This window comes from Acanthopagrus latus, chromosome 16 (genome assembly GCF_904848185.1).
Source record: "Acanthopagrus latus isolate v.2019 chromosome 16, fAcaLat1.1, whole genome shotgun sequence".
Taxonomy (NCBI): Eukaryota; Metazoa; Chordata; class Actinopteri; order Spariformes; family Sparidae; genus Acanthopagrus; species Acanthopagrus latus.
This window is the reverse complement of record NC_051054.1, coordinates 7,929,229-7,954,919: the sequence shown is the minus strand read 5'-3', so window position 1 is coordinate 7,954,919 and position 25,691 is coordinate 7,929,229. Positions and strand designations below refer to the sequence as shown.

The following is a 25,691-nucleotide window of genomic DNA, read 5'->3' as shown; positions in this document are numbered from 1 at the left end:
CCAAAAGTCACTGTGAGGTAACAAAGAGTAAAACACACTCGAGTGGAGGGGGACTTTCATTTCTGTTGATTCAAAGCTGTTGCCAATTGATGCATCAGCTTGGTATCATTTTTACATCAAGACAGTGAGTGAATACGTCCATCCTGGAAAAGTAGTCCGCCCAAAGTGGGGCTTGGGTGGGTGTAACGTCTTCTGCTTCCCCAATTCAAGAGCGGAACTGTCAAAGATCTTTTTGGCTCTCGGCTGAGTGTGTGTTTGAAGACACGCAGCACAGTGAGGTCAGGAGGAAGAAGAGCGTGAGATCAACGAGCCATTCTCACTCCGCTGCTAGTCCAACTCCTGACTGCAGGAGGGCCTGACTGCCAAGCAGCCTACATGGAGGGAAAAAGTGACTAAAAAAGGGCCCCGAGTTAGTTTTCCAGCAGGATCTGAGAGAAAGGCCCAGACTCTGTCCAAAGCTGTGAAGGCATGAATGTGTTCGGCAAAGGCCTGACGCATTCGCTCATTCACACGTCAGGCAAGTTTCCCCTCAATGGAGGTTCTCTTTCTCCGCCGGCTCTGATTCAGTGGAAATGCAAATGTTAAGGTCTTGCCCTGATTTGATGGAACTATTCATTTTGTCAGCTCCAAACCTCCGCAAACCCCCCACCCCACCCCACCACCCCCCACCACCACACCCTCACTGACGCTAAGCGAATGTACCATGACGCCGTCACTCGCCCCACCACGTCCCAGGACTCAACGGTCCAGCAATCTTTTAAAACACCGTTGCAGTTTGTCGACTAAAAATCACAAAACAGACACATGCAGTGAATACAGTACATTTCTTCACCATACTTATCTGACATCTGCTTCAAAAGAAAAAAAAATCTATCTATCCGACTATTTGGACCCCCTTGTCGCATATCAGTTGCTGAGTTTCCATCCAAAAAGTGCACAAATGTTCACACTTTTTCAAGGAAATCAGTTAAAGAAATACAAATGTATGTGCCTCTCTGTCTGTAATGCTAAATGAGGAGTCGGTGAGTCATGGTGGTACCAATTCTCCGGTCAGGTAAGGGATGACGAAATGAAAACCGGTGGATAGAAATGCACTTAATGACTTTAACAGTTCCACCACCGAGAGACCTTTCTCCCATACATTTCTTACATAAATTCATTTAAATTTGATCTGCTGCTGGCCGGCTCTAGAGGACAGAGTCGGTGCAGAGCCAGAGCTCCTGGGGGAATAAACACCCGCAGTCACGTCAGATTGATTAACTGATCTGGAGCCGTTTACTGACATGGGAGAGCTCAGAGTTGACTTTTGAACTTTTGGGATTAAGACAGAGAACCTTGTGTCTGGTGAGTGCTGAGTTCACTGAGAGTTGAACTAAATGTAAACACACAGACACACACACTTTGGTACCTTCCCTGGTGGTGTACGCACCATCAAACAGCCACCAATGCTGATAAAAAATAATCTACGGGATGTGACTCAGGCTCAAATGTTCCAAGACGAGGTAATGTTTGACAGTTTGATTCCCAGTAGGTTCGGTCTTGTTTGCCAAAGTCGCAGCAGGCGACCAAATGAAACGCACCGTCATCCTGAGCAAACTCAGTAAAAACTCATAACAATGGTTGAGGTTTTTTTAGACATTTTAGAGCAGAATTCTTAAATATTATATTTAAGGGAACGATGAAAGAATAGATCACTTCTTCCATCATTGAGTCGATGCACATACCAGGCCGACACTTCAGCTAATGAAGGAATTTGGCCTGTTTTTCTCATGTTTTCTGTTTTTCCGCATCTCTAAAGCCTGTACCGATGGACACCCTGCTTCCAATAAACTGGCCGGGTTGGGTTTGATGATCCTCACCCCGAACATGTGAAAGGTCTAAAAAGATTAGAGATGCTTTAAGTCTCACATCTATACAAATTCTGAGACAAGAAGAGAGCTTCAAACACTTTTCTTATACCAAAAGTGCATCGTAATTTGCAGCTGAAGTGATTGTTACTCTGTTGAAGCATTTCGGTTTCTTCCTTGACACATAGTTTCACTGAGGTCAGGACACAAGCTGCTTTATATTAATCCCTTGACTTCAGTCTATCTCCATTTCCTGTTGAGCAAACTGGAAACCCGACACTGAGAACAATGAAGTCACACAACAACAGCACTGTGAAACTCGAAGTGCAACACACACTACACGTGAGCGCACAACACACTCACAAGACAGGCCCTGAAGTCCACCCCAGGGCCGACACTTGTCGTCTCCGCTGCACAGACTGCAGGTTGCGAGACTCCATATTTGGAGTGCCACTGACTGATTGGAGCAGGCGCGATGAAGCCACATGCTGACGGAGCCAAACGAGGCAGGGCCGCAGCAGGGTTCATGCCATTAGCGCAGCAGAGTGTGTGAAGTGGACACGCCCTCGCACAGGTAGGTAAGCATGGTTTACTGGAGGGCCCCGGGGGCCACAGAGGACTTGCAGTCAATTAAAGGATTTGCCAGGACAGGTAGACGACCCAGATTCTCATAACCTGGTTCAAGGTGTGGCGGCAGAACAGGGAGGAGTTGGAAATTTGCGCCAGAGGCCTCCACTGAACACAAATCTGTCAACGCAGCATTATTTAAGTTAATGAATGGAGTTTATTATACTTATTTAATGCAAAAAACAGCTTCAATTCAAAAAGGTGTGAACTTGTAATATTGACTGAAATGAGGGGGTGTGGAGCTTCACACGAATGTATACAACTGTCCTGAATACTGGGTTGAATTTTAAGCCAATCTTCGTCTGTTGCGTAAAAAGCCCGGTCATAAAAACTGCTCCACTGACAAACCTTTAAATGCAGACTCATGACTCAGGATCCACCTGCGTCCTCATGGTGCCTGAACACACAGCTGCTTTGTCTTTCTTGATGAAAAAGAGCCATCATGTGGACAGATTGAGGTACTGCGGCTTTAAATGTAATAGCCCTTTTTTTCCCCCCTTTTTTTATTTCCCTTTATCAGCCAATAAAAGGAACATGAGGTACGATTCATGCAAATATTATATGGTGGAGGTGTTTATATTTAAAGGTAAAGTCAATATCGATCATTTTATCTGTTGATTTAACTAAATATAATGGAAAAAGGAAGAGCTCATTTGGAGTTGACTTGTAACAACTACCTATATTTTGCTAAGGTAAATAATGTAATGCCCCAAGGTACAGGTTATATTCTGGCTATCGGAAAGTCATTTAGATGACAAATTTGACAACTGTGTTACAAAACTGTTCAAGTTCACCTTTCATTTGTCCTTTTAGGAGGCGTGACATGACAAACATCATATTTGTAGAAGTCTTATGACAATCAATTCACCAGCTGTTAAGATATTTCTGTCTGGATTAAAGTGATGGCTTGAGCGACCCCACAGCCACAGTGCTATTAAATATGGACGTCAGTAATCAGGTATTTGGGCAATACTTGTATGAGGTGCCAAAATATTTTTGTCACAGAAATATTGCAAAATGGACTCGACAACAAAACAAATCGAGAGCATTTTTAAGTTAAGAGATTGTGATATCAGACTTGATATTCTGCATCCTTCTGGGGGTTTTTTTGTTGTTGTTTTTTTTCCAAACTTGCCAATGAAATAAATCAGTTCAAATTATTCACTAGTTCGGCTCAGATGCAGCATGTAATCTGCAATGTAATCAATTACTTCAGTAGTGGTGTTAAAATACAGTGTTTGTTCCCAACATGTTGTTGGGTGGAAGAAGCAGAAAATGGAAATACATATACTTAGTCACATTTCATGCCTATGCATCAGCAGACTGAAATAAAACAGGTTTCCGGCAAACACACAGATGTTTATGATCAAATAAATACATTTAATTTAAACTATAAAGTTTGATAAATCATACATGGAACATAATCAAAAGTGAGCGATATACAGTACAGTCGTTTCACTAAAAACATGTACATTTAAATGTTTTTTTAAAAAAAAAAAAAAAGAAGAAAAGAAGCAACCGTTACAGTACATGGGGCTAGTAATCACTTGGATTAAAATCAGTCTGGAGGATAAATTGAAAATTTTTTGGGCATGCAGCCTCGAGGTAAAAATACCAGAGAATCAGTTCAGTGTTAACATACTTTACATGCACATACACATACAGAGAAGGCGTCTCTGTAGGAACACACTATACACACTCATCTAATACTCCTTCTCGCACATATTGCAGAGAACAAATACACTTGCATATTTTTTGTGATTTGTCTCATTGAAAGCAGTAGAATTGGATAAAATATTTGCTGCATATCAGTTTTCATAATGTAGTTTAGTACATTTTTTTTTCTTTTCTTTTTTTTTTTTTTTAAAACAGCCTTGAGCTGGGTAATCATTGCTGGGTCAGAAGCCTCTATTGCTTTTAAGCCTGTTAAATTCATGTAAGAAATTAAAACATATGCGTACCAAAAATTACATTCAAATAAAAATTTTAAAAATGATATCCTCCCACTTTTTGATCCTAAGGATTCTTGATCTTTGTGTGTTTGTGGACATTTTTTCTTCTTATTTCTTGTCCAAGCTTTAGTGGCAGTTTTTGATTCATCCACTAGGTGGCAGCAGTTCACCTGTCATGTGGAACAGCTCCCATCTCCACTTGGGACTTGCAGAGGCAGTCGGGGGAAAGCACTGCACGCCATTGCAGCCACAATGATGAAGGTCACACCTTTTACGATGTCCAGTAGAGTCGTGGAAACGTGGATTTCGATCTGTTTGTTTGGGGGGGTTTTTTGGCATTTTTTTATATCATCAGTTAAATATGAGGGGGAAAGCTCATCTCAACAATCGTCAGCACGAGCATCGTGATCGAATCTACCACATAAATGTTCCCCCTGAGGAAAAACATACGCTTCATTCACGCTCTCAGTCCTCCTTGTACCTTTGAATCGTACAGAGCGGGGAAGTTTGCTCGACCCAGTAGCACCAGATCCAATCGACTCACATTACCATCAGCTCCTGAATGCATGAAGGTGAGAGTACAGCGATTGATCTTTCTACTTCCAGAGCAGAGGAAGTCACGTGATGCACATGAGCATTATTCTGTGTGGGTTTTCACCTGCCGGCCGATAGCTCGTAAGACATGAGTGCTGTGAGGTTAAGACCTTTGCAAATCCATTTACTCTAAGACTACCTACTTTGAGCATTTTAGGATCAGTTTATTTTATACTTAAAGGCGTAATTTGTAAGAATTGGCCAGAATTCGAGGGGAACTCCTAAATTATAGAGGGCAGTATAAGTGTTAACTGCTGCTCAGTGTACTCTTTGCTCTGGCTGTATTGATTAGCTGTTGTCATGTTAAGAAGCTCAGGTAGCCGTGGAGCAAAGTGGACCCATTAGCTGACTGGAGTACTGCACGCTCGGATGACGGAGGGGGGTCAGCTGGCCTCCCACTAAACATGGCTGGACACCAGACTGGAACTTAAACAGCTTCTGAGACTGACAGATACTGTACGGAGGTGATTTACAGGAATATTTTCACATCTTACTCTGTGAATTGAGGATTTATTTTGACCACACCGGAGGTGGCCAAAGACATTTGAGAAACCTCTCTAGAACTGTTGTTTTTTGATATGTTTTCAGCTCAGAGTGCAGAGTGGCACCACTGTTTCTACTAATCAAAAATGATGGTTTTGCCCAAAACATGCTTTTCCAATGCACTTTGAAGCAGCTGCGCTTGTAGCGACCAGTGTCTATCAGTTCAGGGCCTAAAACTGCTTGGATGACATGTTTTGATTTATGGTTGGGTTTGAAGTTGTGAGGCAATTAAGCTCATCTTGGGTCAACATGAGAGAGAAACCTGACAGGGAGGGTTGAAGTTTTACTTCATTTAGTAGTTTCAAGTAGCTAATTGATTCAGACTATTGCCTCCTGTGGTACAAAGAGGAACTACGAGACAGGACGTGCTGGGTCTACATTTCTGCACATTTGAAATTTTTTGAAAGTTTTAAACTAAAACTCTGGCCATATCTTACGAATTGCTCCTTTAAACTTGTAGCCTGTCTCACGTGTCAGTCAAAAACCGAATCCATTGCAACTCACAGATCATTAACAGCAAATGCCAACACTCACCAAACAATCACCTCAGTCAGCTGCATTTGTCCTGCTCTTCACTTCACATGCTCAACAAATGAACTGTGACGTAAATAAAAGGAGGAGAAGGTCAATGACAACGACGAGAAAAACCTGACGGCCGACAACACGCTCGTGAATGTGACCACGTGCAGTGTAACAGGGGAATTCAGCAGGACTTGTTCAAGTAACACTTTGTCGAAGCATTGTCTCACAGGTAGATTTGATGACTGGAAAGGAATTTACTGACGAACGCGTAGAATTAAGAAATGTGACCTGGACAGATCTGACATTGAAGAGCACAAAATGGATGTGCACTCAGCGGGTCGCGAACAGGTTTTGGGAAAAGCTGTAAAAAAAGGAAATTAGCTGAAAGTGTGGTGCTTTACGCCGCTGCTCATGACTCATAATCATTACCATTAACAGAACAGCACCCCTGCTATTACCGTAAATGGACTGCATTTGTTTTGCACCTTAAAATGCCTGCATGCACACACACACACACACACACACACACCCATCCGTTCACAGAGCAATGGCGGAGGAAGCTGCCATGCAAAGGCCATGACCCGCTCACCAGGAGCAGTTTGAGGGTCCGGTGTCTTGCTCAAGGACACGTCAGCATGCTGTCAGGAGGAAATAAAAAATTGACCTTGGTAACTTTTCGACCGGCTTGTGTCGCCCTCCCCCCCATGCCCGAACCGTGCGACGTACAGTACGACTGCTGAATGAGCTCCGTAGAAACACGATTATTATACTGGAAGACGACTTTAATCATGCATTTTTTTTCCAGGCATTGTGGGTATTCACTAACTGCAGAAAAAAAACATTCTTTACGATGTAGGCTGACACGTGGAGCGTTGCATCGGAGTGGACAGGATGTTCTCAAAGAGCTTCTCGTAGCTACATTACTACAGTACTCTGAATAATACTAAAAGGACAATATGTACATTTTTAAAAAGAACACGTTACAGCTGTAGCTACTGTTTGTTAGGATCTCTATACAGCAAGCGCTCCTCTCTCTGATATGCCCCTGAAAAACGGAAATAATGTCCTTGAATTTGTTCCTCTGCAGGATGATAACACTAATTTTTGCAACATTTGTTTTGGGTTTTTTTTTAAATCCCGAGTTCTTCGCAGTGTCTGGGACTCTAGATATCCTGATCTCCTTAAGGTCAACCCCCACATGGAAATAGGCGGGTGTGTTATGAGATGCGGCAAACACAGCAGCATGGAGTTATTGTGCCTCTGCACAGTGAGTGATTTCGGGTGTTTTGAGGCCCCGGTTAGGGTTTTTTTTTGTTTTCTGGCTGTTCTGATACTCTGTACACCTCTCTGCACACCAGCCCAGTCTACACAGCTGTCTGTTTGTCGCCCCCGCAGACGGTTAAGGGGGACGACTGCTTATGAAAAAAGTGGCTGAGAACGGTAGAGGAGGTGTAGCAGGGTGATTGGGCTGGTTTCAGATTGTGTCCTTTCCGTTGGTTCACTCTCCTTTCAGGTAGCCGTTGGCGTCGTTCGCCGCCCCCCTGCTCCTCTCTCTCCTCCTGCCCCCGCCCACAGTTCCTCTCGCCGTCCCTCCGCCCCCGTCATCTGACCGATGGTTTGACCAGCCGTCCTCGGGCCCCTCGTGGAAGCGCAGCCGCAGGGTCTTGCGGATAACCAGGCGCTCCACTATGAAGGAGGCGCAGAACCAGGGCACGGCGTACTCGGCCGTGATGAGTCCCATGAAGTTGTAGCGAAACTCGGAGTAGTCCCAGGGGCAGGCGTTGAACTGGCGCAGCAGCAGCCCCGTGCCGAACTCCCACAGGTACGTCCATAAAGTGTAGATGATGCAGCGCAGCAGCACCGGGCAGCGGTCGCGCAGCTTCAGGTACATCCGCTCCACGATGAGGATGCAGGTACCGTAGATGAAGAGCGCCCACACGCTGGTCACGCCGGGGAATTTCCAGTTGCAGTTCACCACAAACTCCCAGGCGGCCGTGAACATGACCTCGCAGAAGTAGCCATGGATGGCGTAGAGGTACCAGCGCGACAGCGGCGTCAAAGGTACAGGAGCCTCCGGGGTTTCCAGGGTCACCATCGTTGCTCTCGATTTCACGCAATTCTTGTATCGCTGCTGCTCAGATGTCAGGTCTTAGGGGAGAGGAGAGAAAGAAAGATGTAAGAAAGTGACATAGAGGTTTTTATATATCGACTCACACTTAAATCAAACCCTGTTTTTGATGCGCTCTTCCTACGACAGCCATTCAATGTGTTTCCATTCAGGAGTTGCCTCTCTATACAAGGGACACACCGATTATTGGCCTGGCTGAATATCGAGGCCGAAAAATCTTTTTTTTCTCATTGATATCAGCTCATCATTACTAATGGTTCAAGCAGAACATCCTGGCACTGCTGCTTCACATTAAAAGCATTCCATCGGCAAAACATTTGGTGACTTTTATTGTGAAAAAACCAAAAGAGAGGATCAGTTTTACGTATCATGCTGTGCGTGGCACCATACTGACTGACTTCTTGTTTGGCTCCACTGTAAACAGACATGATGAATAAATGTTTTCTTTCAGGTCTTTGATGAATAGTCTGGTCAGCAGCCTCCATCGTCTTAATTAGTCCTGGCGCCAGGAGCAAATTTTACACAACAGGGAAACTTCCTATATATAACCAAGAACACAACATGACTTATCAGCCATAATATCTTCTTCTCTCAACACAAATATCCAGTGAGACAAGGACACGACAAGGATATCTCATGAAATTGAGCCGCTCAAACATCTTCAAATCTTTACGACTCAACAGTCTGGAGCCTCCCCACGTCAGTCAGGGTAAATAGACCTCAGTGAACCCTTTAGGTTGCTCGACACAAGCCTGTTTACGCACACATTTCATACATTATCTACCACGAGGTACACCAGCAGCTCCTCCAGCGTTTGCTGGAGCGTTAACCCTCGCTCGGTGTTATCATCAGTGACCACGGGTGTTGCCAGATCAATCCGAGCTGGAATGTTTTACAGCTTCGACTGTGAATGGCGCCAAAGTTCAATTAAGGACGAGGCAATGAAACTCATGAAATTAGAGACCGCAGCGCTGAGGAGCTCCTCAGCTCTATGGCCTTCCCTCAGCTGATGCTATTTACTGACTGACTGAGGGGGTTTTCTTATGTAAGGTATAGCTTTATCATCTGACTGCCTACATCATGCGCTCTTTTTCCAGATCCCGCAGCTTGACGCACGCAGGCTTTGGTATCAGGTGTCAGGAGGCCCACGCAAGGGCCGGATCCTTCCTCTACTCTATTTATCACGCCGCGTGTCTATTAAAACAACACTGAAGGCAAACGGCATCATACCGAGGAGTTCAAAGACCCCATAGGCTGAGAGAGCCGCTGAGTGTGTATATCGTCTACTATACAATGTCTCCAGAGGAAACTGTGTCATAACAGCGGACATTATACAAAGGATCATAACCGAGCTGTAAAATACAAGCTCAGAGAGAGGTTAGGAGTACAAAAGCCTGTTTGAAGAACAAAAGCCGATTTTTTTTGGCCCTTTTTGTCTTCAAAGGCTGGCAGGGACCCAGAGTGGGCCCATGGGGATTAGCACATTTCTCCCAAACAAGGAACAAGGGTTTCATGTGAGGAACTGGGCCACAGCAATGGACCAACTGACCTCCCTAAAACCTTTTTATGCCATCTTTTTCACTGCCTGCCTGGGAAACTCTCCCGCTATTCTCCCCTATTCAAGCAGTGTTTTGCAGAAAGAGCATAATGTTTGAACCATGCTCGGAGGCAGCGGAGTGGCGTCATCACATCAAAATGTCTCAGATTTGTGGCTTTTTATGGTAAAGGATGCTACAGTGACATTTTCCCCTTTGACCTTTGTGTTAAATAACTCAATCACATGACCATCAACACGAGAGAGTTTGAAGGAATAGTTTAAAATTTTAGATTGATACCGATTAGCTGAGCTCAGCATAAAGACTGGAAACGGGGGAACACCTAGGAACTTTTGAAATACTTCAGTTTCCTCATCTTGAAGCCGATGGGTGCTTTTCAGGTAGCTGCCTGAAATAAAATCTTCCTATTTTGCTGAATTAAAAAGCCTTTAAGTGTCTTAAAACTAGGTGGTTGCCAATAAGAAGAGATTTAAGAAGAAAGCTTGCAGACAATCTACGTTTCACCGCATGTGTTTTGAATGTTGCATTTCTGGACATTAGTTTTCATCGTTGGTATCCATGATGAATGGCTGTATTTCAGGGGAGGATGAACTAGGTCGACTTCTAGAAGCGTCATATGGCCAGAAATCGTTTATCGCTGCAAGTATTGACAAAGTGTGGGAGGTTTCTTTTTCGCCTACACACCTGTTTATGTTTTAGGTGTGTGAAGATTTGTGTTTTTGGTTCAGTTTGCCATGATACAATCTCCAGTTCCTCTTTTCTGTATATTCAGGATCATCATAATGACTGCCTGAGACGTTTGGCAGCCTCTCCGGGTCTCTGCAATGCATTTAACACTGTCAACACAACCGGTCAGATCACAGGAGAAGTCTCTCAGATGGTTTACTGTGCAAAGACAGATTTTGTTTATGCCACGCTTTCAGGAAGAGAGAGTTTTGTGACGGAGCGAACAGGTTCCTGAGAGTCTTGCACAGGCAGATGATTCTGATGAAGACTGGATGCTCACACATCATTCATTGTGTCATTATGTGAACATGGGCAAGTTGAAACTGAAAGCAACATCCTATTTTGAACCGGACTTTGTCAGTAGTCACTTTGAAAGTTTACACTACTGCCTCACTGACACCATATTGGACAACAGGAAAGAAAAAACTTCAGGTACACTTGGATGTTTTAAAGTAAGTCCCTATCTACTGTTTTCAGGTTTTCACTTCTCCTTTTTAAGTATTTTTGCCTTCATGAGATAGACCACATTTTGCTCACAGGAAATTAGGGGAGTGAGATCTGAGACGACATCGGACTCAACCCTGGTTTGCTGTGATAACACAGTCGGCATCTTAAAAGCCTCGGGGTCCAGGATGCCCCCACTTACCCTTTCTGTGTGTATTTGGGCATATTCATTGATTTGTTGCCTCAGCATGACACAGTTGACACACTGGGCACTATTTGATTCAGCTGCTGCAGCTGCTGCTGCTGCTGTAGTTGCGGCTGTCGGAGGGTATCGCCCACCAACCCACCACCCCACCAGCTCTCCCATCGGGGCCACAGTATTGATCTGCAAGGTTCCTGCCAGCTCTTGCTGTGGCGACCCGCTCCGTCGGGGCACTCTATTGAACCCCCGCAACGGGACATCACAGCGTGATGGTGATCAGAATGGCAAATGTGATGGAGCTCGCCCGCTTTGGAAACCTCTCGATGACCGTGGGGAGAAACGGCGCAGGCAGGGGGCTGTCTGAGCTGAAAGCGAGGGGAGTCTAACCACGGAAGCGCCTGAGGACAGCGAGGGAAGACGGCAACTCAGAGAGAGCTTTTAAATGAAGAAGAAAGGGAACATAAAGCGAGGGAGTGTGCGAGAGCAGGCTCTGAACAAAGACTTCGGTTTGAAAACAAGCCTGACAGACAGATCTGTCAGTTAGACACTCCTCTGACAGCAGGTAAACAAAGACGAGCATGGAGAGAACGCACCGATACGGGTGTCAGCCAAGGTTGAATAAAAAAAAATAAAAAAAAATACAACACACAAAGATGTGCCTTTACTGCGCTGACAGCCCGCTGACAGCTGTGAACTCTGACATTGTGATTAAATTGAAAAACCAGACCCATCGCTGACCTCTCATCACGAAATAATCCCTGTCCACGTACTGTGGCTCTGATCCCAGGGCCTATGCAGACTTTTGGAAGGTCACCCCGGGAGGCTGCGGCGTGGCGTATAGAAAACCAGCAGTATCCAATGCAGTTAAGTGCCAGTGACCAAGGTGACCCGACCGCTGCTTCATTCAGTGATGGAAACTGCAGCTGCCAGAAAACGTGCCCTCGTGGTTCACATCTGTTCCAGTAGATTTAAAAGCTACCGTTTCTGTTTTTTACCTTATTATTCCGACATACGCCATCTGGGATACTGATGAGCTGAGACCAGGAGATGCTACTGTGACTGATCATTGATAAATCTGCTGATCGATTCATTGTTTTTGTCATTTGTGATGCAAAAACACTAAATATCTGCAGGTTCCGGCTGCTAAAAATAAGGTAAAATAAGCAAAATAATGACATCCTCAGCAAAACCAACCCTGTCAATTAACAGAAATCTACAAAATGAGTAAGAAATGAGGAAAAGAAATAGTGCACCCATGCAGCTCTACTAACCTCAAAGCTGATTCTGCACAAATACAATACATCTGTAGTGAGACGGGTTTATGGCCTCCTAAGTCAGCACTAATTGATCCTGATGAAATCTGCCTCCATTGCATGGGAGTGACGAAAGGTGCATGTCAAGTGAGGGGGGGAGAGGGGGGAGTGAGGACCTCCCGAGGCAGCACAAAGCAAAACAAGAAAATGATCCCGATCAATTTCACCGACAGGTCAATTACCCCTGAACCAGCGAGCTGACTCTGACCAGAGCAGCATCACATGCCTCCTTCAGCATCTCGGGTTAGACAACAGGGCTGTGATATCAGTAAAGGCCGACGTGTGCTCGGAATAAACATGTTCGAGGATGAAAACTGCTCCCAAGGGTCGCAAAGGTCATAAAGCGTGATGTCACACATAGGGACCGATAGCCACAATCATTTAAAGGGTAACGCCGCCAATTTTACACACTTAAGTCTGTTAACAGGTCTTGGGGAGTGCAACTGCATGTGAGAAAAAGAAGTGTGAAGCCTTTTTGTCTCCAGAGGAAGCTGCATGTCATCTAATAAGTGTCCTCCAACGATGTCACTCAGTGGCGAAGTTGCATTGTGGGTAATGTAGGCGTTGGGTTTTGAAAAGGAAGAAGAATGTGTGGAATAAAAAAAAAAGGTGATATCACTGCTTCTACAGTATCGACTTTGATCATTTGTTTCTCATGAACCGTTAAACACCAGTTCAATGTGACTATACAACAATGTTACAGTAAATAAATGAACTGATGTACCAGAACTGAGTACAGAACTTGAAATGCTAAAACCTTTAACTTAGAAGTATAGATGATAACAAAGTTAACTCTCAAGTGTGCATAAAATACAGTTTACAAACTTCTTTTTAAATACAAAAATGTGAAATTATTGGCTATCTTGTGGGTATCAGTAATGAGAAGCAGATTTCTATTGCATATTGGTCTCGTCTTAAGAAATATCCATATTGTTCATCTTTAGTTCATACTATGAAAAAATTATAAGTAGAGAATGACTCTCATCGCACAATTTCAAACTAGCACATCTCTCCCTTAATTCACAGCCTGCCCTGGAGACACATGAAGTATGTGAATATCACAAACAAGTACACCTTCAGATGGAGCTGGAGAGACGCCATAAGAGCCGAGACTAAAAGCCTCCACAGCCGACGGAGGCTCATATAACTTTACAGTGGGCATCCTTTCTATATCCGCGAGGTGAAAGCCTGAGCAAAACAAGCAGAGTGGTTCAGCGGGAGGAGGGCTCTACGTAAACAGAGTGGAGCGGGCAGCACTCAGGAGGGTTCATATCCAAATGGCACTATTGATTTGGAAAGAAATAAAATCTGTGGTTCCCTGGGGTTCATAACCCCTTTGTCCTGAACATTGTATAGAAGCATATTAATGTTTTTATATTACATAATTCCCCTTTAAAAAGATTGTGTTACTAATCCTTGTTAGAGGTGCACCAAGCCAAAACACACACAAAAATGGGTTGGAATCAGGATACAACTTTGTCAAACAGGATAAGTAGAAAAATGAGAAGAATGCAATAAATCTGGTTAAGAAATCAAAACCATTTCCTTCTCCGTGTATTTGAGGCTGTGTTACAATCAAATTAGGTGATATTTGAACTTACTGGAGAGTTTTAGCGCATCGTCGACTTGTTCAGTAACTTCATTACAAGCACGTCATGAGTTATTTTGAAAAATGCAACATCCTGGTCCAAAAACCAATTTTTCTCAGGTTCAAGGAATAAAAACAGACACAAACATAAAAAATGAAAAGCATTTGGCTTTGTTGGTAGGTGAATGGAAGATAAGGCTGCAACAGCCGATTATTTTCATCATCACTTTGCTTCTTATGACCAGCCAGTGACAAAGACAAGGAGCAAATCTTTACATTTAAGATGGAGAACTAGATAAATCAACTAATTATTGCAGCTCTAATGGAAAAGAACTAAACTGAAGATTAAAGGAGAGGGTTTGGTGTCTCATGGGAGCTCAGCATCAGCCAATATCCTCACTAACGGTTCGGTGATGAGAGCAGCTCTTAGAGTTATCGACTCTGACACACTATAAAAGGAGCGCTTCCTACGTCACGTTAGGGGAGGGAGGGTGTTTTCCGAAAACTATTCGACCGTCAGCTCTTATGAAGGACGCGTTCCGGCAGCTTTAGGTGTCACTTTCTGCTGATGCTGGGTGTCACGTGTGGACATTAAAAACCTCTCTTGATCATTTTGACCTTCACCATTACACAGACGGATGCTGCAGTGTGGAGTCTGTTCACACATCTGTATGGAAACCCAATCTCGCCAGACTGAACGTCGCCAACATATGTTTTCGTTTTAATGTTCCGACAACACCTTGCTCATGTTCTGGTTAGGTTTTAGGCACAAGGAGCACTTGGTTAAGGCTCCAAGAAGGTTATGTTTTGTCACCAGGGCTGAAGATGTCCCACTTCTTCTCAAAAATATCCTTTTTTGTCGCCAGGAAATCGCTGGAAAAAGTGTGGGGTCACACTTAGAAATGCTGAAACGCAGTCTTGAACCGCGGTCACTGGCTTGGCTGCCTTCTCGCCTGAAACTTCACCAAAATCACCTCCAGAAATGAAAGTAAGGTAAAAATAAATAAATAAATAAATAAAAATTGTACAAACATTACCTGCGAACATTTAATCCCAGCAGCTGGTGTCTTCTGGACTGGGAGCACACCGTGTTACGATCTACACTGACTTCTAATCTGTTCTCAGTTATACAAAGGCTGCTGGGGGGAGGTCCTCTGTTGTTCCTCTTTCTCTGTAACTTCCCATCTCTCTGTCTCTTAATCGCCCAATAAATATCCACAAAACCTAAACAAAGTGACCTTTACAGTTCAACCCTTTGCTGAAAGTGTCCTCTCTTCTCCCTCATCCCCCCTTTTTGTTCCCCCTCACTCTCATTACGGCCCTTGAGCTGTTTGCAGTTTAATGAAAGACCCTAAGACGTGGGAGCTAAGCCCTCTGTCCTGAATAGCATGTGGGTCATGCTCCATAGATTAGAAAATCTTGGACCAGCTACAGAGAAAGCAGGAGATTTACTGACATGGTCATCATGGTGCTGTTGGAGAGTAATGCCTCTAATGGAGGGATGCATGCGCATGTTAATCTGTTATCAGACAAAGAAGCTTTATAATCAATCATTGACAATGCATAATTGATGCTGGCTGCTCTGCGGAAAAAAGGTTTAAGGGACAAAGATCTTTGAGAAATAAAAACAAAGGAGGTTTTCAAGCCAAAGTGTCACCTGCTTCGGAACAAAGTGAAATATTTAGCATGTCGTTCAGCGTTTGTTCTGTTTTAACCCAAAGTCAGATGGGAACAATATGAGAGGGTCTGCTTCGATCGCACCTGCACGCAAAAATCTGTCAAGTGCGCCTGATATTCAGCAGGTCGGATTAAAAAAAAGAGAATGAAAATGCAAAACCAAGCGGACGTGGAGACAGCTGCCTTTGAAGCATGATCATTCTGAAGATTATTTTATAAACTCTTTGATCCTTCAAGGGACTTTACAAAAACCTTATCACATTTGAGGCTGGTTTATTTATTTGTAAGGCACTTGAGTTTTGTTTTGTGTGCTGTGATTTAACTTTAAAGAAAAAAAAACACTCATCTGACCATTAGTTCTTTTAAGAAATGTATGCACTCATAATTGGGTGCACCTAAATTGTGTTCTCACTAAATTTCTGAGGTTTATATTAATATTTCAATAACGAATCAGATCTACCCAGTTGAGCGTATACCTCCGCCAAGGCCCAACAGTCCACTTGTGTGCTCACTCAGGTACAAGCTACCTAAAATATGCCAGCCTTTTAATCAAGATCCAAACATTACTCAATGGGAAATCAACAAAAATGTAGAAAAACAGCTCGCACTGTTGGAAAAAGTGAGAAAAAGTTCCTGAATCCATCCATTTATCCCAATTGGCACCAAATGGTGACCGTGGCCCGTCCTCCATCCAAGTTTTGTGGAAAACCGTTGAGTAGTTTTCATACAATTCTGCCGACAAACCAACCGACACAGGTGAAAACACTTTGCTAAGCTTGGGGGGATAAAAAAGTGAACAAACCACATAGTTAGTGACGACTCTCCACCTCTGTTCTCGCTCGTTTCGCTTTGGAAACTCTGCTCGAAGAAAAATGTCCATATATGTGCCTTTAACCTTAAAGCCAGCCACCTTTCCCAGCGCACCCTACATGGTCTGATAAAATAAGCTGCAGAGTGATGAGAAGTGACCACGCAGCTGAGGCAGACTCTTCTTTTTTTTGTAGAAACCTCTGCTTCCGTCATGGGGTCATTTTGGGATTCCTTGCTGTGGAGGGGTGCGTGGGTTAAAAATAGGTCAGAGATGTCAATAGAGAGGTGGGGGGGGAGGATAGAGGCTACAGAGGGCTTCAGGAGGGATTATCTCACCCCAGAATGACAGTGAAGCGCGGGCCTTGTATGGAGTAAATCGACGAGGAGGTTTCGGAAATCCAACGCACGGCCTGCGTAAACGCACCACATTCCGCAGCAGCAAAATAAACGGAAATCAAAAACACTTGTCGGGGAAAGAATCGGCTCCGTGGATGAACTGCAGTTAACGCCGGACGGCCAAAGTCATCTTATTTTTGTCCCTTGGAAACTACGGGCCAGTGCGCAGGCCCCGGCTGCTGCTGCTGCTGCTGGGACTCCGCTGCAGCATCACGCGTTACCTTCCTCTCCGAGCGGTGATCCACGAATACACACCAAAGACCCCCCCCCTTAAAAAAATGTGCAGAAATGTACTCGGAAAACACTTTTTATCCCTCGCAATGACCCGCTGAAATCCATGAGACAGCATTAAAAACACGTGCTGCAGCTGGCAGTCCTCTCTCTCAGCGAACATCGCAGTCCTGTGTATGTTTTAACAGGTGCAACAGCCCGGCTGAGCGTGAAAACACACGCCGAGCACACACGAATGCATCCTGAGGTCTGACCGGATGTGCAGCCGGGTCGCTCGTATTGCAGTGCGGTGAATTTACGAGACATAATTTTAAATAAATAAATAAATAGACACGCTTTTGCACAGCTGCCAACTTGCAGGCAAGGGCAGTCATTAAAAGACTGACGAGCGCGGTTTCCATGTAAATATCATTTAAACACACACACACACACACACACACACACACACACACACACACGTTGTTATCGCGTCCTGGAGCCTGACGTGTTTGGCTACATGTCGGCTCGGGCAGCAGACGGGACATGAATCATCCTCAGTGCAGTATGTGTGTGTGTGTGTGTGTGTGTGTGTGTGTGTGTGTGTGTGTGTGTGTGTGTGTGTGTGTGTGTGTGTGTGTGTGTGTTTTTACCTTCAGGTCGAGCTCTGCGGTGTCTCCCTCAGCGCACAGGCCGGCGGATGAAGCGCATCACGCGGAGAGCTCGTCCAGGATGTCGCGGTGTCCGTGTGCGGCTCGCCTGCTGTCCCCGGCTTCTCCTCCACGGTGCCTCTGCTCTCCGATTGGAAATTGACACATTTTACTTCACTGCAGCAGCGGCAGCGGCGGCAGCACATGCTCAGACAGACTCACGCACCTCTTGCATCTTTTCTTTTTTTTTTTTTTTTTGGTTAACCATTTCGTCGCCGGAGCGCAGTGCGCAAGACCTCCACACACCGGATGGAGGGTCCCCCCTCCTCCTCCTCCTCCTCTTCCTCCTCAGTCACTTTGCAGTATACAGGCTCACATTAAACACACACTGTAATGTTGTGGAGGGTGACTTAACAGGAACTCCCACATTAATATATAAGATATATGGGCTATGTTTGTAAAGGAACAGTTGTGAGGACTTTAAACAAACTGGAACATTTTCCCAAGAAATTCTCCTTGTGCCTGATGCTTGGAAGTTAAAGTAGAGAGAGGGACAAAATGGCTGACAGGAAGACCACTCAGTGAATTGCCAGCCATGCATACTGGACTCACAATCAGCAGCAGCCATTCCCTATGAAATACTGTCTTTGAGTCGTTTTTAGCTCACGTGGCGGCGTTTTACGATTATTTCCAATGGGAAATACCTGCTGTACGCCTGGCGGTATGACTGCATCTGGCGGCAGGAGAAGTCGCTGAACGTGTTGATGCATACGTCATTCATTCAGGGTCAGAAATGAGGGAATGGCACTTGCTTTTCCTGTTGGACCTCATGGTGGAGGTGGTGGCTCTCTAGCCGTTGGAAATGAATATTATATTCAATTCCCGCCCTTTAATCATCCGAAATCCTACATACTGTACCTTTAAACTTTTTCTCATTCCTCCACTCGTGCAGCCTTACTGTATTCTGTGGCCTCTGCTTTTGATTAAGTGTGTTTTAACCTTAATGGTGCCTATAAAGATTACTTACTATCATCACTTGTTCCTGCTGTATGCATCATAGAAATAGAGAGATGGAGTCTCGGAAAACAGGTTAAAAGGGACAGTAGATTTTCAACAGTAACTTGAATTTCTTAGTTAAAATAAATTTACTTTCCTAAAACATACAAATGCATTGTTCCCAAACACCTTTCTTTCTTTCTTTCTTTCTTTCTTTCTTTCTTTCTTTCTTTCTTTCTTCCTTCCTGTTCAAACTCGTCCTCAACCTTTCAGGTCTTAATAGTAATACTGTGTATTCTCACCGGGCTTCCAGTGGGATGAATATTTCAGTAGTCTGAAGAGGTGTGAACACTCACACATATCCAGTGACACGAGACAAGGTGGCACCTGCACCAATAATAATGTCTCTTTCACTTCATAGGCATAGTGCTCATCACAGACAGGACCAGGCTTGCAGTTTTAAAGGTGTGTTGAAGCCTCGTGTATCGTTATCAGGGCAATAGTGACATCACTAATATTTACTTAAGTACTTCCCTTGGCAAATGAAGGTCAGGTGGTTTGCTCTTGTGATGTGACTGCCTCAGTCAGTTACAAACAAGTGCTTAGGTAAGGCCCTGCCTTCAGTTATTACAGGATGTCGGGCATTTAACTGGACTGTAATGCCTTCCTGTTAACTCACGATGACTTGTCCTCGAGTAGAAGGCTGCCAGAGATCCTTTTTTTTTCCACTTTTATATTCAATCAAAAGCTTTTTCATTGTTTGATTTTTCAATTGTGTCCACTTCCAAAAGCTTTTAAGGCCTTGACTACAGTAACTCTATACTCAGTAAATTTGGCAGACTTTTCAATGGATTTCAAAGTTTTTAATTAATAAGCAACAAAATGCACCCTCGCTCGATTCAGCACACTCACAGGTTTTGCTCATGTTCAGTTCAGTTCATGACTTTTTTTGTACTTGAGCTATCAGGTTGCAGCATTTACCGATATCCTGTAGAGCTCCCACTTATGGCCTCAGCCATGAAGTGACATACAAGCGGTTCACACCTGGTATAACCGTCTGTCTCGAGTGATTCGCTCACAGGTGGACACAACTCTTATCCTGTCTGCTCACGCCTGTTATTAACATTCGCCTTGATCTCACCTCCTCGGTCTATGTGCAAATGAACAGGCACATCACTGGGACAAACAGACACAAAAAATAAGTATCTTCATGTACGACATTTGCCGAATTTACAAGAAGGCCCAAATGATTAAGAATTTGTCATAGACAGAGTTTCATAGTATTTATAAAGTTCATTCTGACGCAGCAACTCGCAAAACTGAGTGATTTTGTAAGGGAGTCTGGGGACATTCTCCACGCAGACGAAGAAGTTGCCAATATTGGTGACCCTTTATGTATTTGTAAAACTCTGACACATTTACTTTCTTTCATGAGCTAAGTGCAAATGATTAAATCAGTTGAAACAGTGTTCAAACACCTGCTAAATGTTGGCAGACACACTTAGGACATGAAAGCAAATGTACAGCAATGTTGCTACCAACTAACACTTTTTACAAAGAAGGAAACGCTTTAATTTACTGCATTTAATGCCGAATTCACAAGAAAGCATGGATGATTTAGAATCTGCCAAAGCAACGTTTCTTTAAGATTTTTAAAGTTTCTCCCTGATCACCAACTCTCAAAATTGCACAATTTGTTAAGGGAATCTGGGGTTACGTGATCAAAACAAAATGAATACTGGAAGGTTGTGAGAGCTCATGCACATAGTGTGAAGTGAATCACATGAAGTACAGACGCTGTGTCGTCCATCCCACCTGCTGTTTTGGCACCACTTGTTTTGTAGAAGTCAGTTTTGGTTTTAACTCAGGGTCAAGACTAAATGTTCCCTGTCCAAGGACCATGAGCCGCACTGACATCACATGGACATTATGTAGTCAAAATAAGAGACACTGGAACACCAAAGTTCAATAAAAGCGTTGAGCCAAAATGGTTTCTGTGCAGTGGGAGATTCTTCACATTAAACCTGATGATACACGATTCCGTAACGCAGGATATGACTGTAATATTGACTCGATCTGTCTTTTTAAGAGGTCTTCAACAAGACATGAATGGTCGCTCAGCGATCTAAAGAGCAGCAGAATAATGTCATCTGCGCACTCCCTAACCAGATCTGATTTCCATCGGACGTGAACGGCAGACTGTGAAATACTTTGCAGAGTCTGGAGGAGACAGGCGGGGGGCCGCTCGCTTAAAACCATTGCGTTAGGAAAATCAGCATCGACTTCCTCCTACATAAGCGAGGACCAAAATAAAAATAACAGCTTGGATTATTAAGCAGTGATGAGTGGGAGTTGTACTAGCAGACTAATAGTGTAAATACATATTAAGCTTCAGACAGAGAAGAGAAAGAGTTCTAAACCTCCAGTAAGAAGTACAATCGAGAGAAATGCTGTCAGTTACCAACAATGCTTTTTTTTTTTTTTTTGGTTACTCAAAGTACCAACAGACCTACAACATCACATTTGGCGACCGTTGAGCAACAACCTTTTTTTCTGTTGATTATTTGTTTCAGATGTACTTGCAAACATGTATTATTGGCTAAAAATAAGATGAAAAAAACATTCAATCAACATCTTTTCGTATCAATTTAAGATTTTGGGCCCTCCGTAGACTTGGATAACATCAGACAAGTTGTATGGAACAAAGATGTTTTTGCATTATAAAACAAGTCTCTGTCTACTTTAGTTGTTTAGAAGAACTGCTGCAACGTTCTTTCACTGTGAAGCTCCAGAAATCTTTTGTGGACAATGAAAACGCACCCAAATTTCCATCCACATGGGGGTGAGTAGGTAAAGACTGAATTTTCACTTTTGGGTGAACTGTTCCTTTAAGTTGTGCGCTTCATTTGGTAAAAGTTACCAAGTTAATGTGATTATTGAAGAAAAACACGCAAACAAAACATTTTGTCCATTCTTCCTGCTTGTTGTATTGTTCTGTCACTAACTGTCTGATGCAGAAATGTCTTGGCGTTGGCTGGCTAGACTTTAAATAACTCAGCTTTCTATAAAATACACCGCTGAACATGTTACCACAACTTTCTGCTTTCACTATGACATACGTGTCCAGCTATCCAGCGTGTGTGTGGTCTTTAGCGGATTGATTTCGTCCCACGATAACGTGCGCCCTCACAGATCCGTCTGCTGGGATCATGTGGTGGATCAGTGGTTTAGTCTCCGCTGCTGCTTTTGTTCTCAAACTGGACGAAGCGATTAACATAACTCTGCTTTCTCAGGACAGGTGACTGGTGTTAGACTAACAGTGGATTTCATGAGAGACATTTCGGCTCTATGATATCCAGGGACAGTGTTTCAACCAAAACAGTAAAGCTTGTCCTTTGTTTGGTCGACTTCAGTGATATCCTTACATTACTTCTTACTTTCTAAATATTCTTTTATCATTACAGTTGTTTTCTTTAAAGTTTCACATGTTTCACTCTTCACACTTTTATAAAAAGCCTTTTTTAACAGTTGGTTATGCAATTATTTTCCAGTTAATGTAATGCTTTGTACTGAATTGTTTTATCTTGATTTTCCAATCAAGGCACTTCTCAACAATCTCACATATATAATCTTTATGGTGACCCTTTAACCATAATGTCTGGTTTGGACTTGAGCATCATCATTATGATGATGATAATCAGCAGAGATGATTAAAGCTGCGAAGACAACAATTAGGCACATCATTTAATTTTTCAGTGGGCGCTATAAAAAAGAATAAAGGACAATTTATTTTTTGAGTGTGGGGGTGTGATACTGGAGTCAGAGCGAGGGCAGTAATTAAAAACACCTTTAAAAAAATGACAAAGGGATGCTTGTGTGTTTATTTTTGTCCTTTTAATGGAACAAATGGTTCCAATAATGTCTGTGTGGATCTGTGTATAGCAAAGTTTATGATATCTTGTGTTTCATGTGTAGATATGCCGATGTTTATGTGTTAGTGTGTTGGCACGCATATTTATATTTCTATTAAACATATTTACGTATGATTGATAAGAGGGTAAAAAACTCATGTTCAATAATTAAGCGGAAAAAGAAACAAAGAAAAACTGAGCAGATATGTTGGATATTGGTATATTTTCTTATATCAAGCGATAGAAGCTGGATGACCGATGTTGAAATCAGCTGTTAATAATGAGGAGTTGAGTGAACATGAGATAAACAAACACTCTGACAAAATGACTGGACATGAACGCAGGAGCTTCTTTTTAGTTTTTTCTTTTTTATCGTTGTGTTTGAGGATTCAATCTTTTTCCAATCTGATCCTTTTTTGTTTTTCTTGAGACACAAAACATAAAAAGCGATTTGGAATGAAAAGACCCTTTAAAAAGAGCATTCACATCTGTGCAGGGACACCAAAAAGAAGAAGAGCCAGTCAATTATCTTTTTTTAATTACATTATCTAAGCATAGATGCATTACTTGTGAAAAAGGTAGAAAAAACAGCAAGTCTTTCTCAATAAGTTAAACCTCTCTGGCCGAAGAGCGGGGGGGCCGGCTCACAAAACAGAAGATTTCCCGTAAAGCATTCGAATTCATTTGAAAACAAAAAGAGACAAGGAGTTAACTCGTGTCGCTGAAATAAAAGTGCGTCTCCTTGTTGAATTTAACTTGTTAAAAAACAAAACAAAACAAAAAAAACATAGAAGATGCAAGTGGCTTATGTTACAGTCCTTCCACCCTTTTCATCCACAGGGTTTCTGCAAGCATTTATCATGAAACTTCACAAGTTCCATCGTTTGATCGACAAACAATACGCTGAGTTATAGTCGGTAAAAAAAAAAAAAAAAAATTATAATAACAATAACAATAATTACAATAACAGTTATAACGATAAATGTAAGTAATAAACACAGTCCTGTACAGTCAGGCTCATCTTCCAAATGGCCGCAGCCAAACTGATCGATTATCTGTTGGTCTTCAGCAGCGTGACAGACCCGTACTGACTGAAGAAAGGTGGCCAATGCTGTCGTCTCCTCTCAGCTTCAACTTCTCTCAGCTGCCCTCGGCTATGGTGTGTTGGAAAATTACTTTCCAATTCATGTCCCCCTCTGCTGGGAAAAAAACCAAGGAAACCGTTAGGAGTGTCTTGTCATCAGAGAACAGTTAGAGATATTAGACGAACGAGCTGCTGTGTAACTCATATCTACCATCATTTTAACATGACACAGTAAGGCCTTTTTTGCCATAACAAGTAAGATACATATAACCTTTACTTAAATAGGAAGTCACAAGATAAAAGGTATTGGATTTGCAATATAAGTTACCAGATAATGAGAAATGCATTACAGGAAGAATTTATTTCACTGTTTCCCTTTGTTGTCACACAAAACAACAACAGAAACGCACACAAAGAGAATCCCAGATGTATTCCCACTGTTTCAGTCTCTCTCCTACTTCTTGGCAGGCAGTGTGCAGCCACCTTCAGATGTGCGGTGTTGTGTTTGTGTCAGCGCGCAGGTGTAATTCAGCAAGATGGCCAGAGCAGAGAGCGCAGCTTCATGGTTCATGTTCAAACATGATGTACTGTAGGCTATTTCAGCCTGTGTTTTCTTGTTTTCGTATAAGCAGCTGCTAAAACTGTATGTCTCAACCTTTTACTTTCATATTTGTACTTAAAATAACTAGACTTTTTTTTATCTCAAAAAATACATGTTACATGCACTTGTTAGGCCTTATATCCACTTGATTTATGTTTGTAATCACGAGCTATGAGGAGTGATGTTACATCTGTCATTCCTGGTATTTTTAGCCTGCAGAGAGAATATGCTCTTCAATGATGGCTGAGTTAATACATGTTAAAGGAAGATGTGCATCCTCTGGACAATATAAGCAGTAACATATGCAAGAATTCACAAATGTGATTTAATTTTTGGTACAGCAAAAGGACTCTTCTTCTTACTTTTCTCAGAAGGTAGCATCTTTAAATAGTTTATTTTGACAAACTAACAGTCCAAATCCCAAAGACTGTTCATTTAACATCATAAATGACAAAGAAAATCCTCACATTTAAGAAAGTAGAACCATTAAATGTTTGACACAAATGGCTGAAATGATGAATTAGAGGAGAAACATTGGGGCGATGAGTGTGCAGAGAAACACAACAGTGTGTCTCACCTCAGTGGGGTTTTGTAGTAGAGGTCGTTCCCACAGAGCGGTCAGTCCAGTTCATGTACCTCGTCCTGCAGGGAGACCGAGGGCCGCGACGCCTCGCTCACCCGCTTGGCCATGATGTCCCACTGTGGAGTCAGGCCTTTGGATTTAGAGCCTGCAGAGGAGGACAGAGGAACACACACAGGAGTTCACCAAAGGATACAATCTCCTGCCCCCTGGTGGCTCCATAAAGCACTAGTTTCTATAGTTCATCTGCAGAATATAATGAATAAACATGAATATCCCTTATTAATCGTTTGTCTTGTTCTTTGATTACATGTTTGGAAGCATACATCCATAAAATCTTCTCACAACTGACATCAGATTTACATATTTGTCACTTCCTCCTTCAGAGCTCATCAATGTCTGCAGCTCAGGAGGTAATCTGCTCCCACTTATTAATCTTTTTAATCTTTCACCCAAAACTTTATCAGCAGTTCAAACAGTAAACATACTCTCCTGCTCATCTGTTTTGCACAGAAACAAGCAGGAGGCTGTTTTTGCCAACTCAAAAAGACACTCAGCAAATCATCTTTATAAATATTCATCATATTGTTAACAGCCTGGCTCAGACAAAGACGTGTTTTTAACAATTTAGCATTCAGACAAAAAATAATAAATAAATAACATTTTTAAAAATCACGAAGCAGTAATTCTCATTATTTTACACAGATGAAGTCCAACCAGGTCTGGAGTGAAAACCA

The 25,691-nt window shown here is 42.9% G+C and overlaps 2 protein-coding genes across 5 annotated transcripts in view; both read right to left on the bottom strand.

Annotated features, from left to right (window-relative positions):
• Positions 1 to 3,970: 3,970 nt before the first annotated feature.
• tmem229b (transmembrane protein 229B) lies at positions 3,971 to 18,905 on the bottom strand. 2 transcript variants are annotated; one of them, XM_037072441.1, is made up of 2 exons: positions 17,786 to 18,905; positions 3,971 to 8,233 (listed from the first exon to the last, which is right to left on the bottom strand). In XM_037072441.1, the coding sequence occupies exon 2, from the start codon at positions 8,178 to 8,180 to the stop codon at positions 7,584 to 7,586; it is 597 nt and encodes a 198-aa protein (XP_036928336.1). In that variant the 5' UTR covers positions 8,181 to 8,233; positions 17,786 to 18,905; the 3' UTR covers positions 3,971 to 7,583. The 2 variants fall into 2 exon arrangements, with proteins under 2 accessions (XP_036928336.1, XP_036928335.1); XM_037072440.1 differs by lacking the exon at positions 17,786 to 18,905 and adding an exon at positions 15,080 to 15,244.
• Positions 18,906 to 23,209: 4,304 nt separating this feature from the next.
• The window catches only part of mta1 (metastasis associated 1), a 42,906-nt gene continuing 40,424 nt past the window's right edge, over positions 23,210 to 25,691 (bottom strand). For 2 of the 3 annotated variants that reach the window (XM_037072705.1, XM_037072707.1), the window contains 2 exons: positions 24,952 to 25,102; positions 23,210 to 23,885 (listed from right to left, as the gene is read on the bottom strand). In XM_037072705.1, the coding sequence (XP_036928600.1) occupies positions 24,993 to 25,102 (110 nt within the window). In that variant the 3' untranslated portion in view covers positions 23,210 to 23,885; positions 24,952 to 24,992. Of the gene's footprint in view, positions 23,889 to 24,951; positions 25,103 to 25,691 lie in introns of all 3 variants that reach the window. The other variant, XM_037072706.1, reaches the window with a different exon arrangement.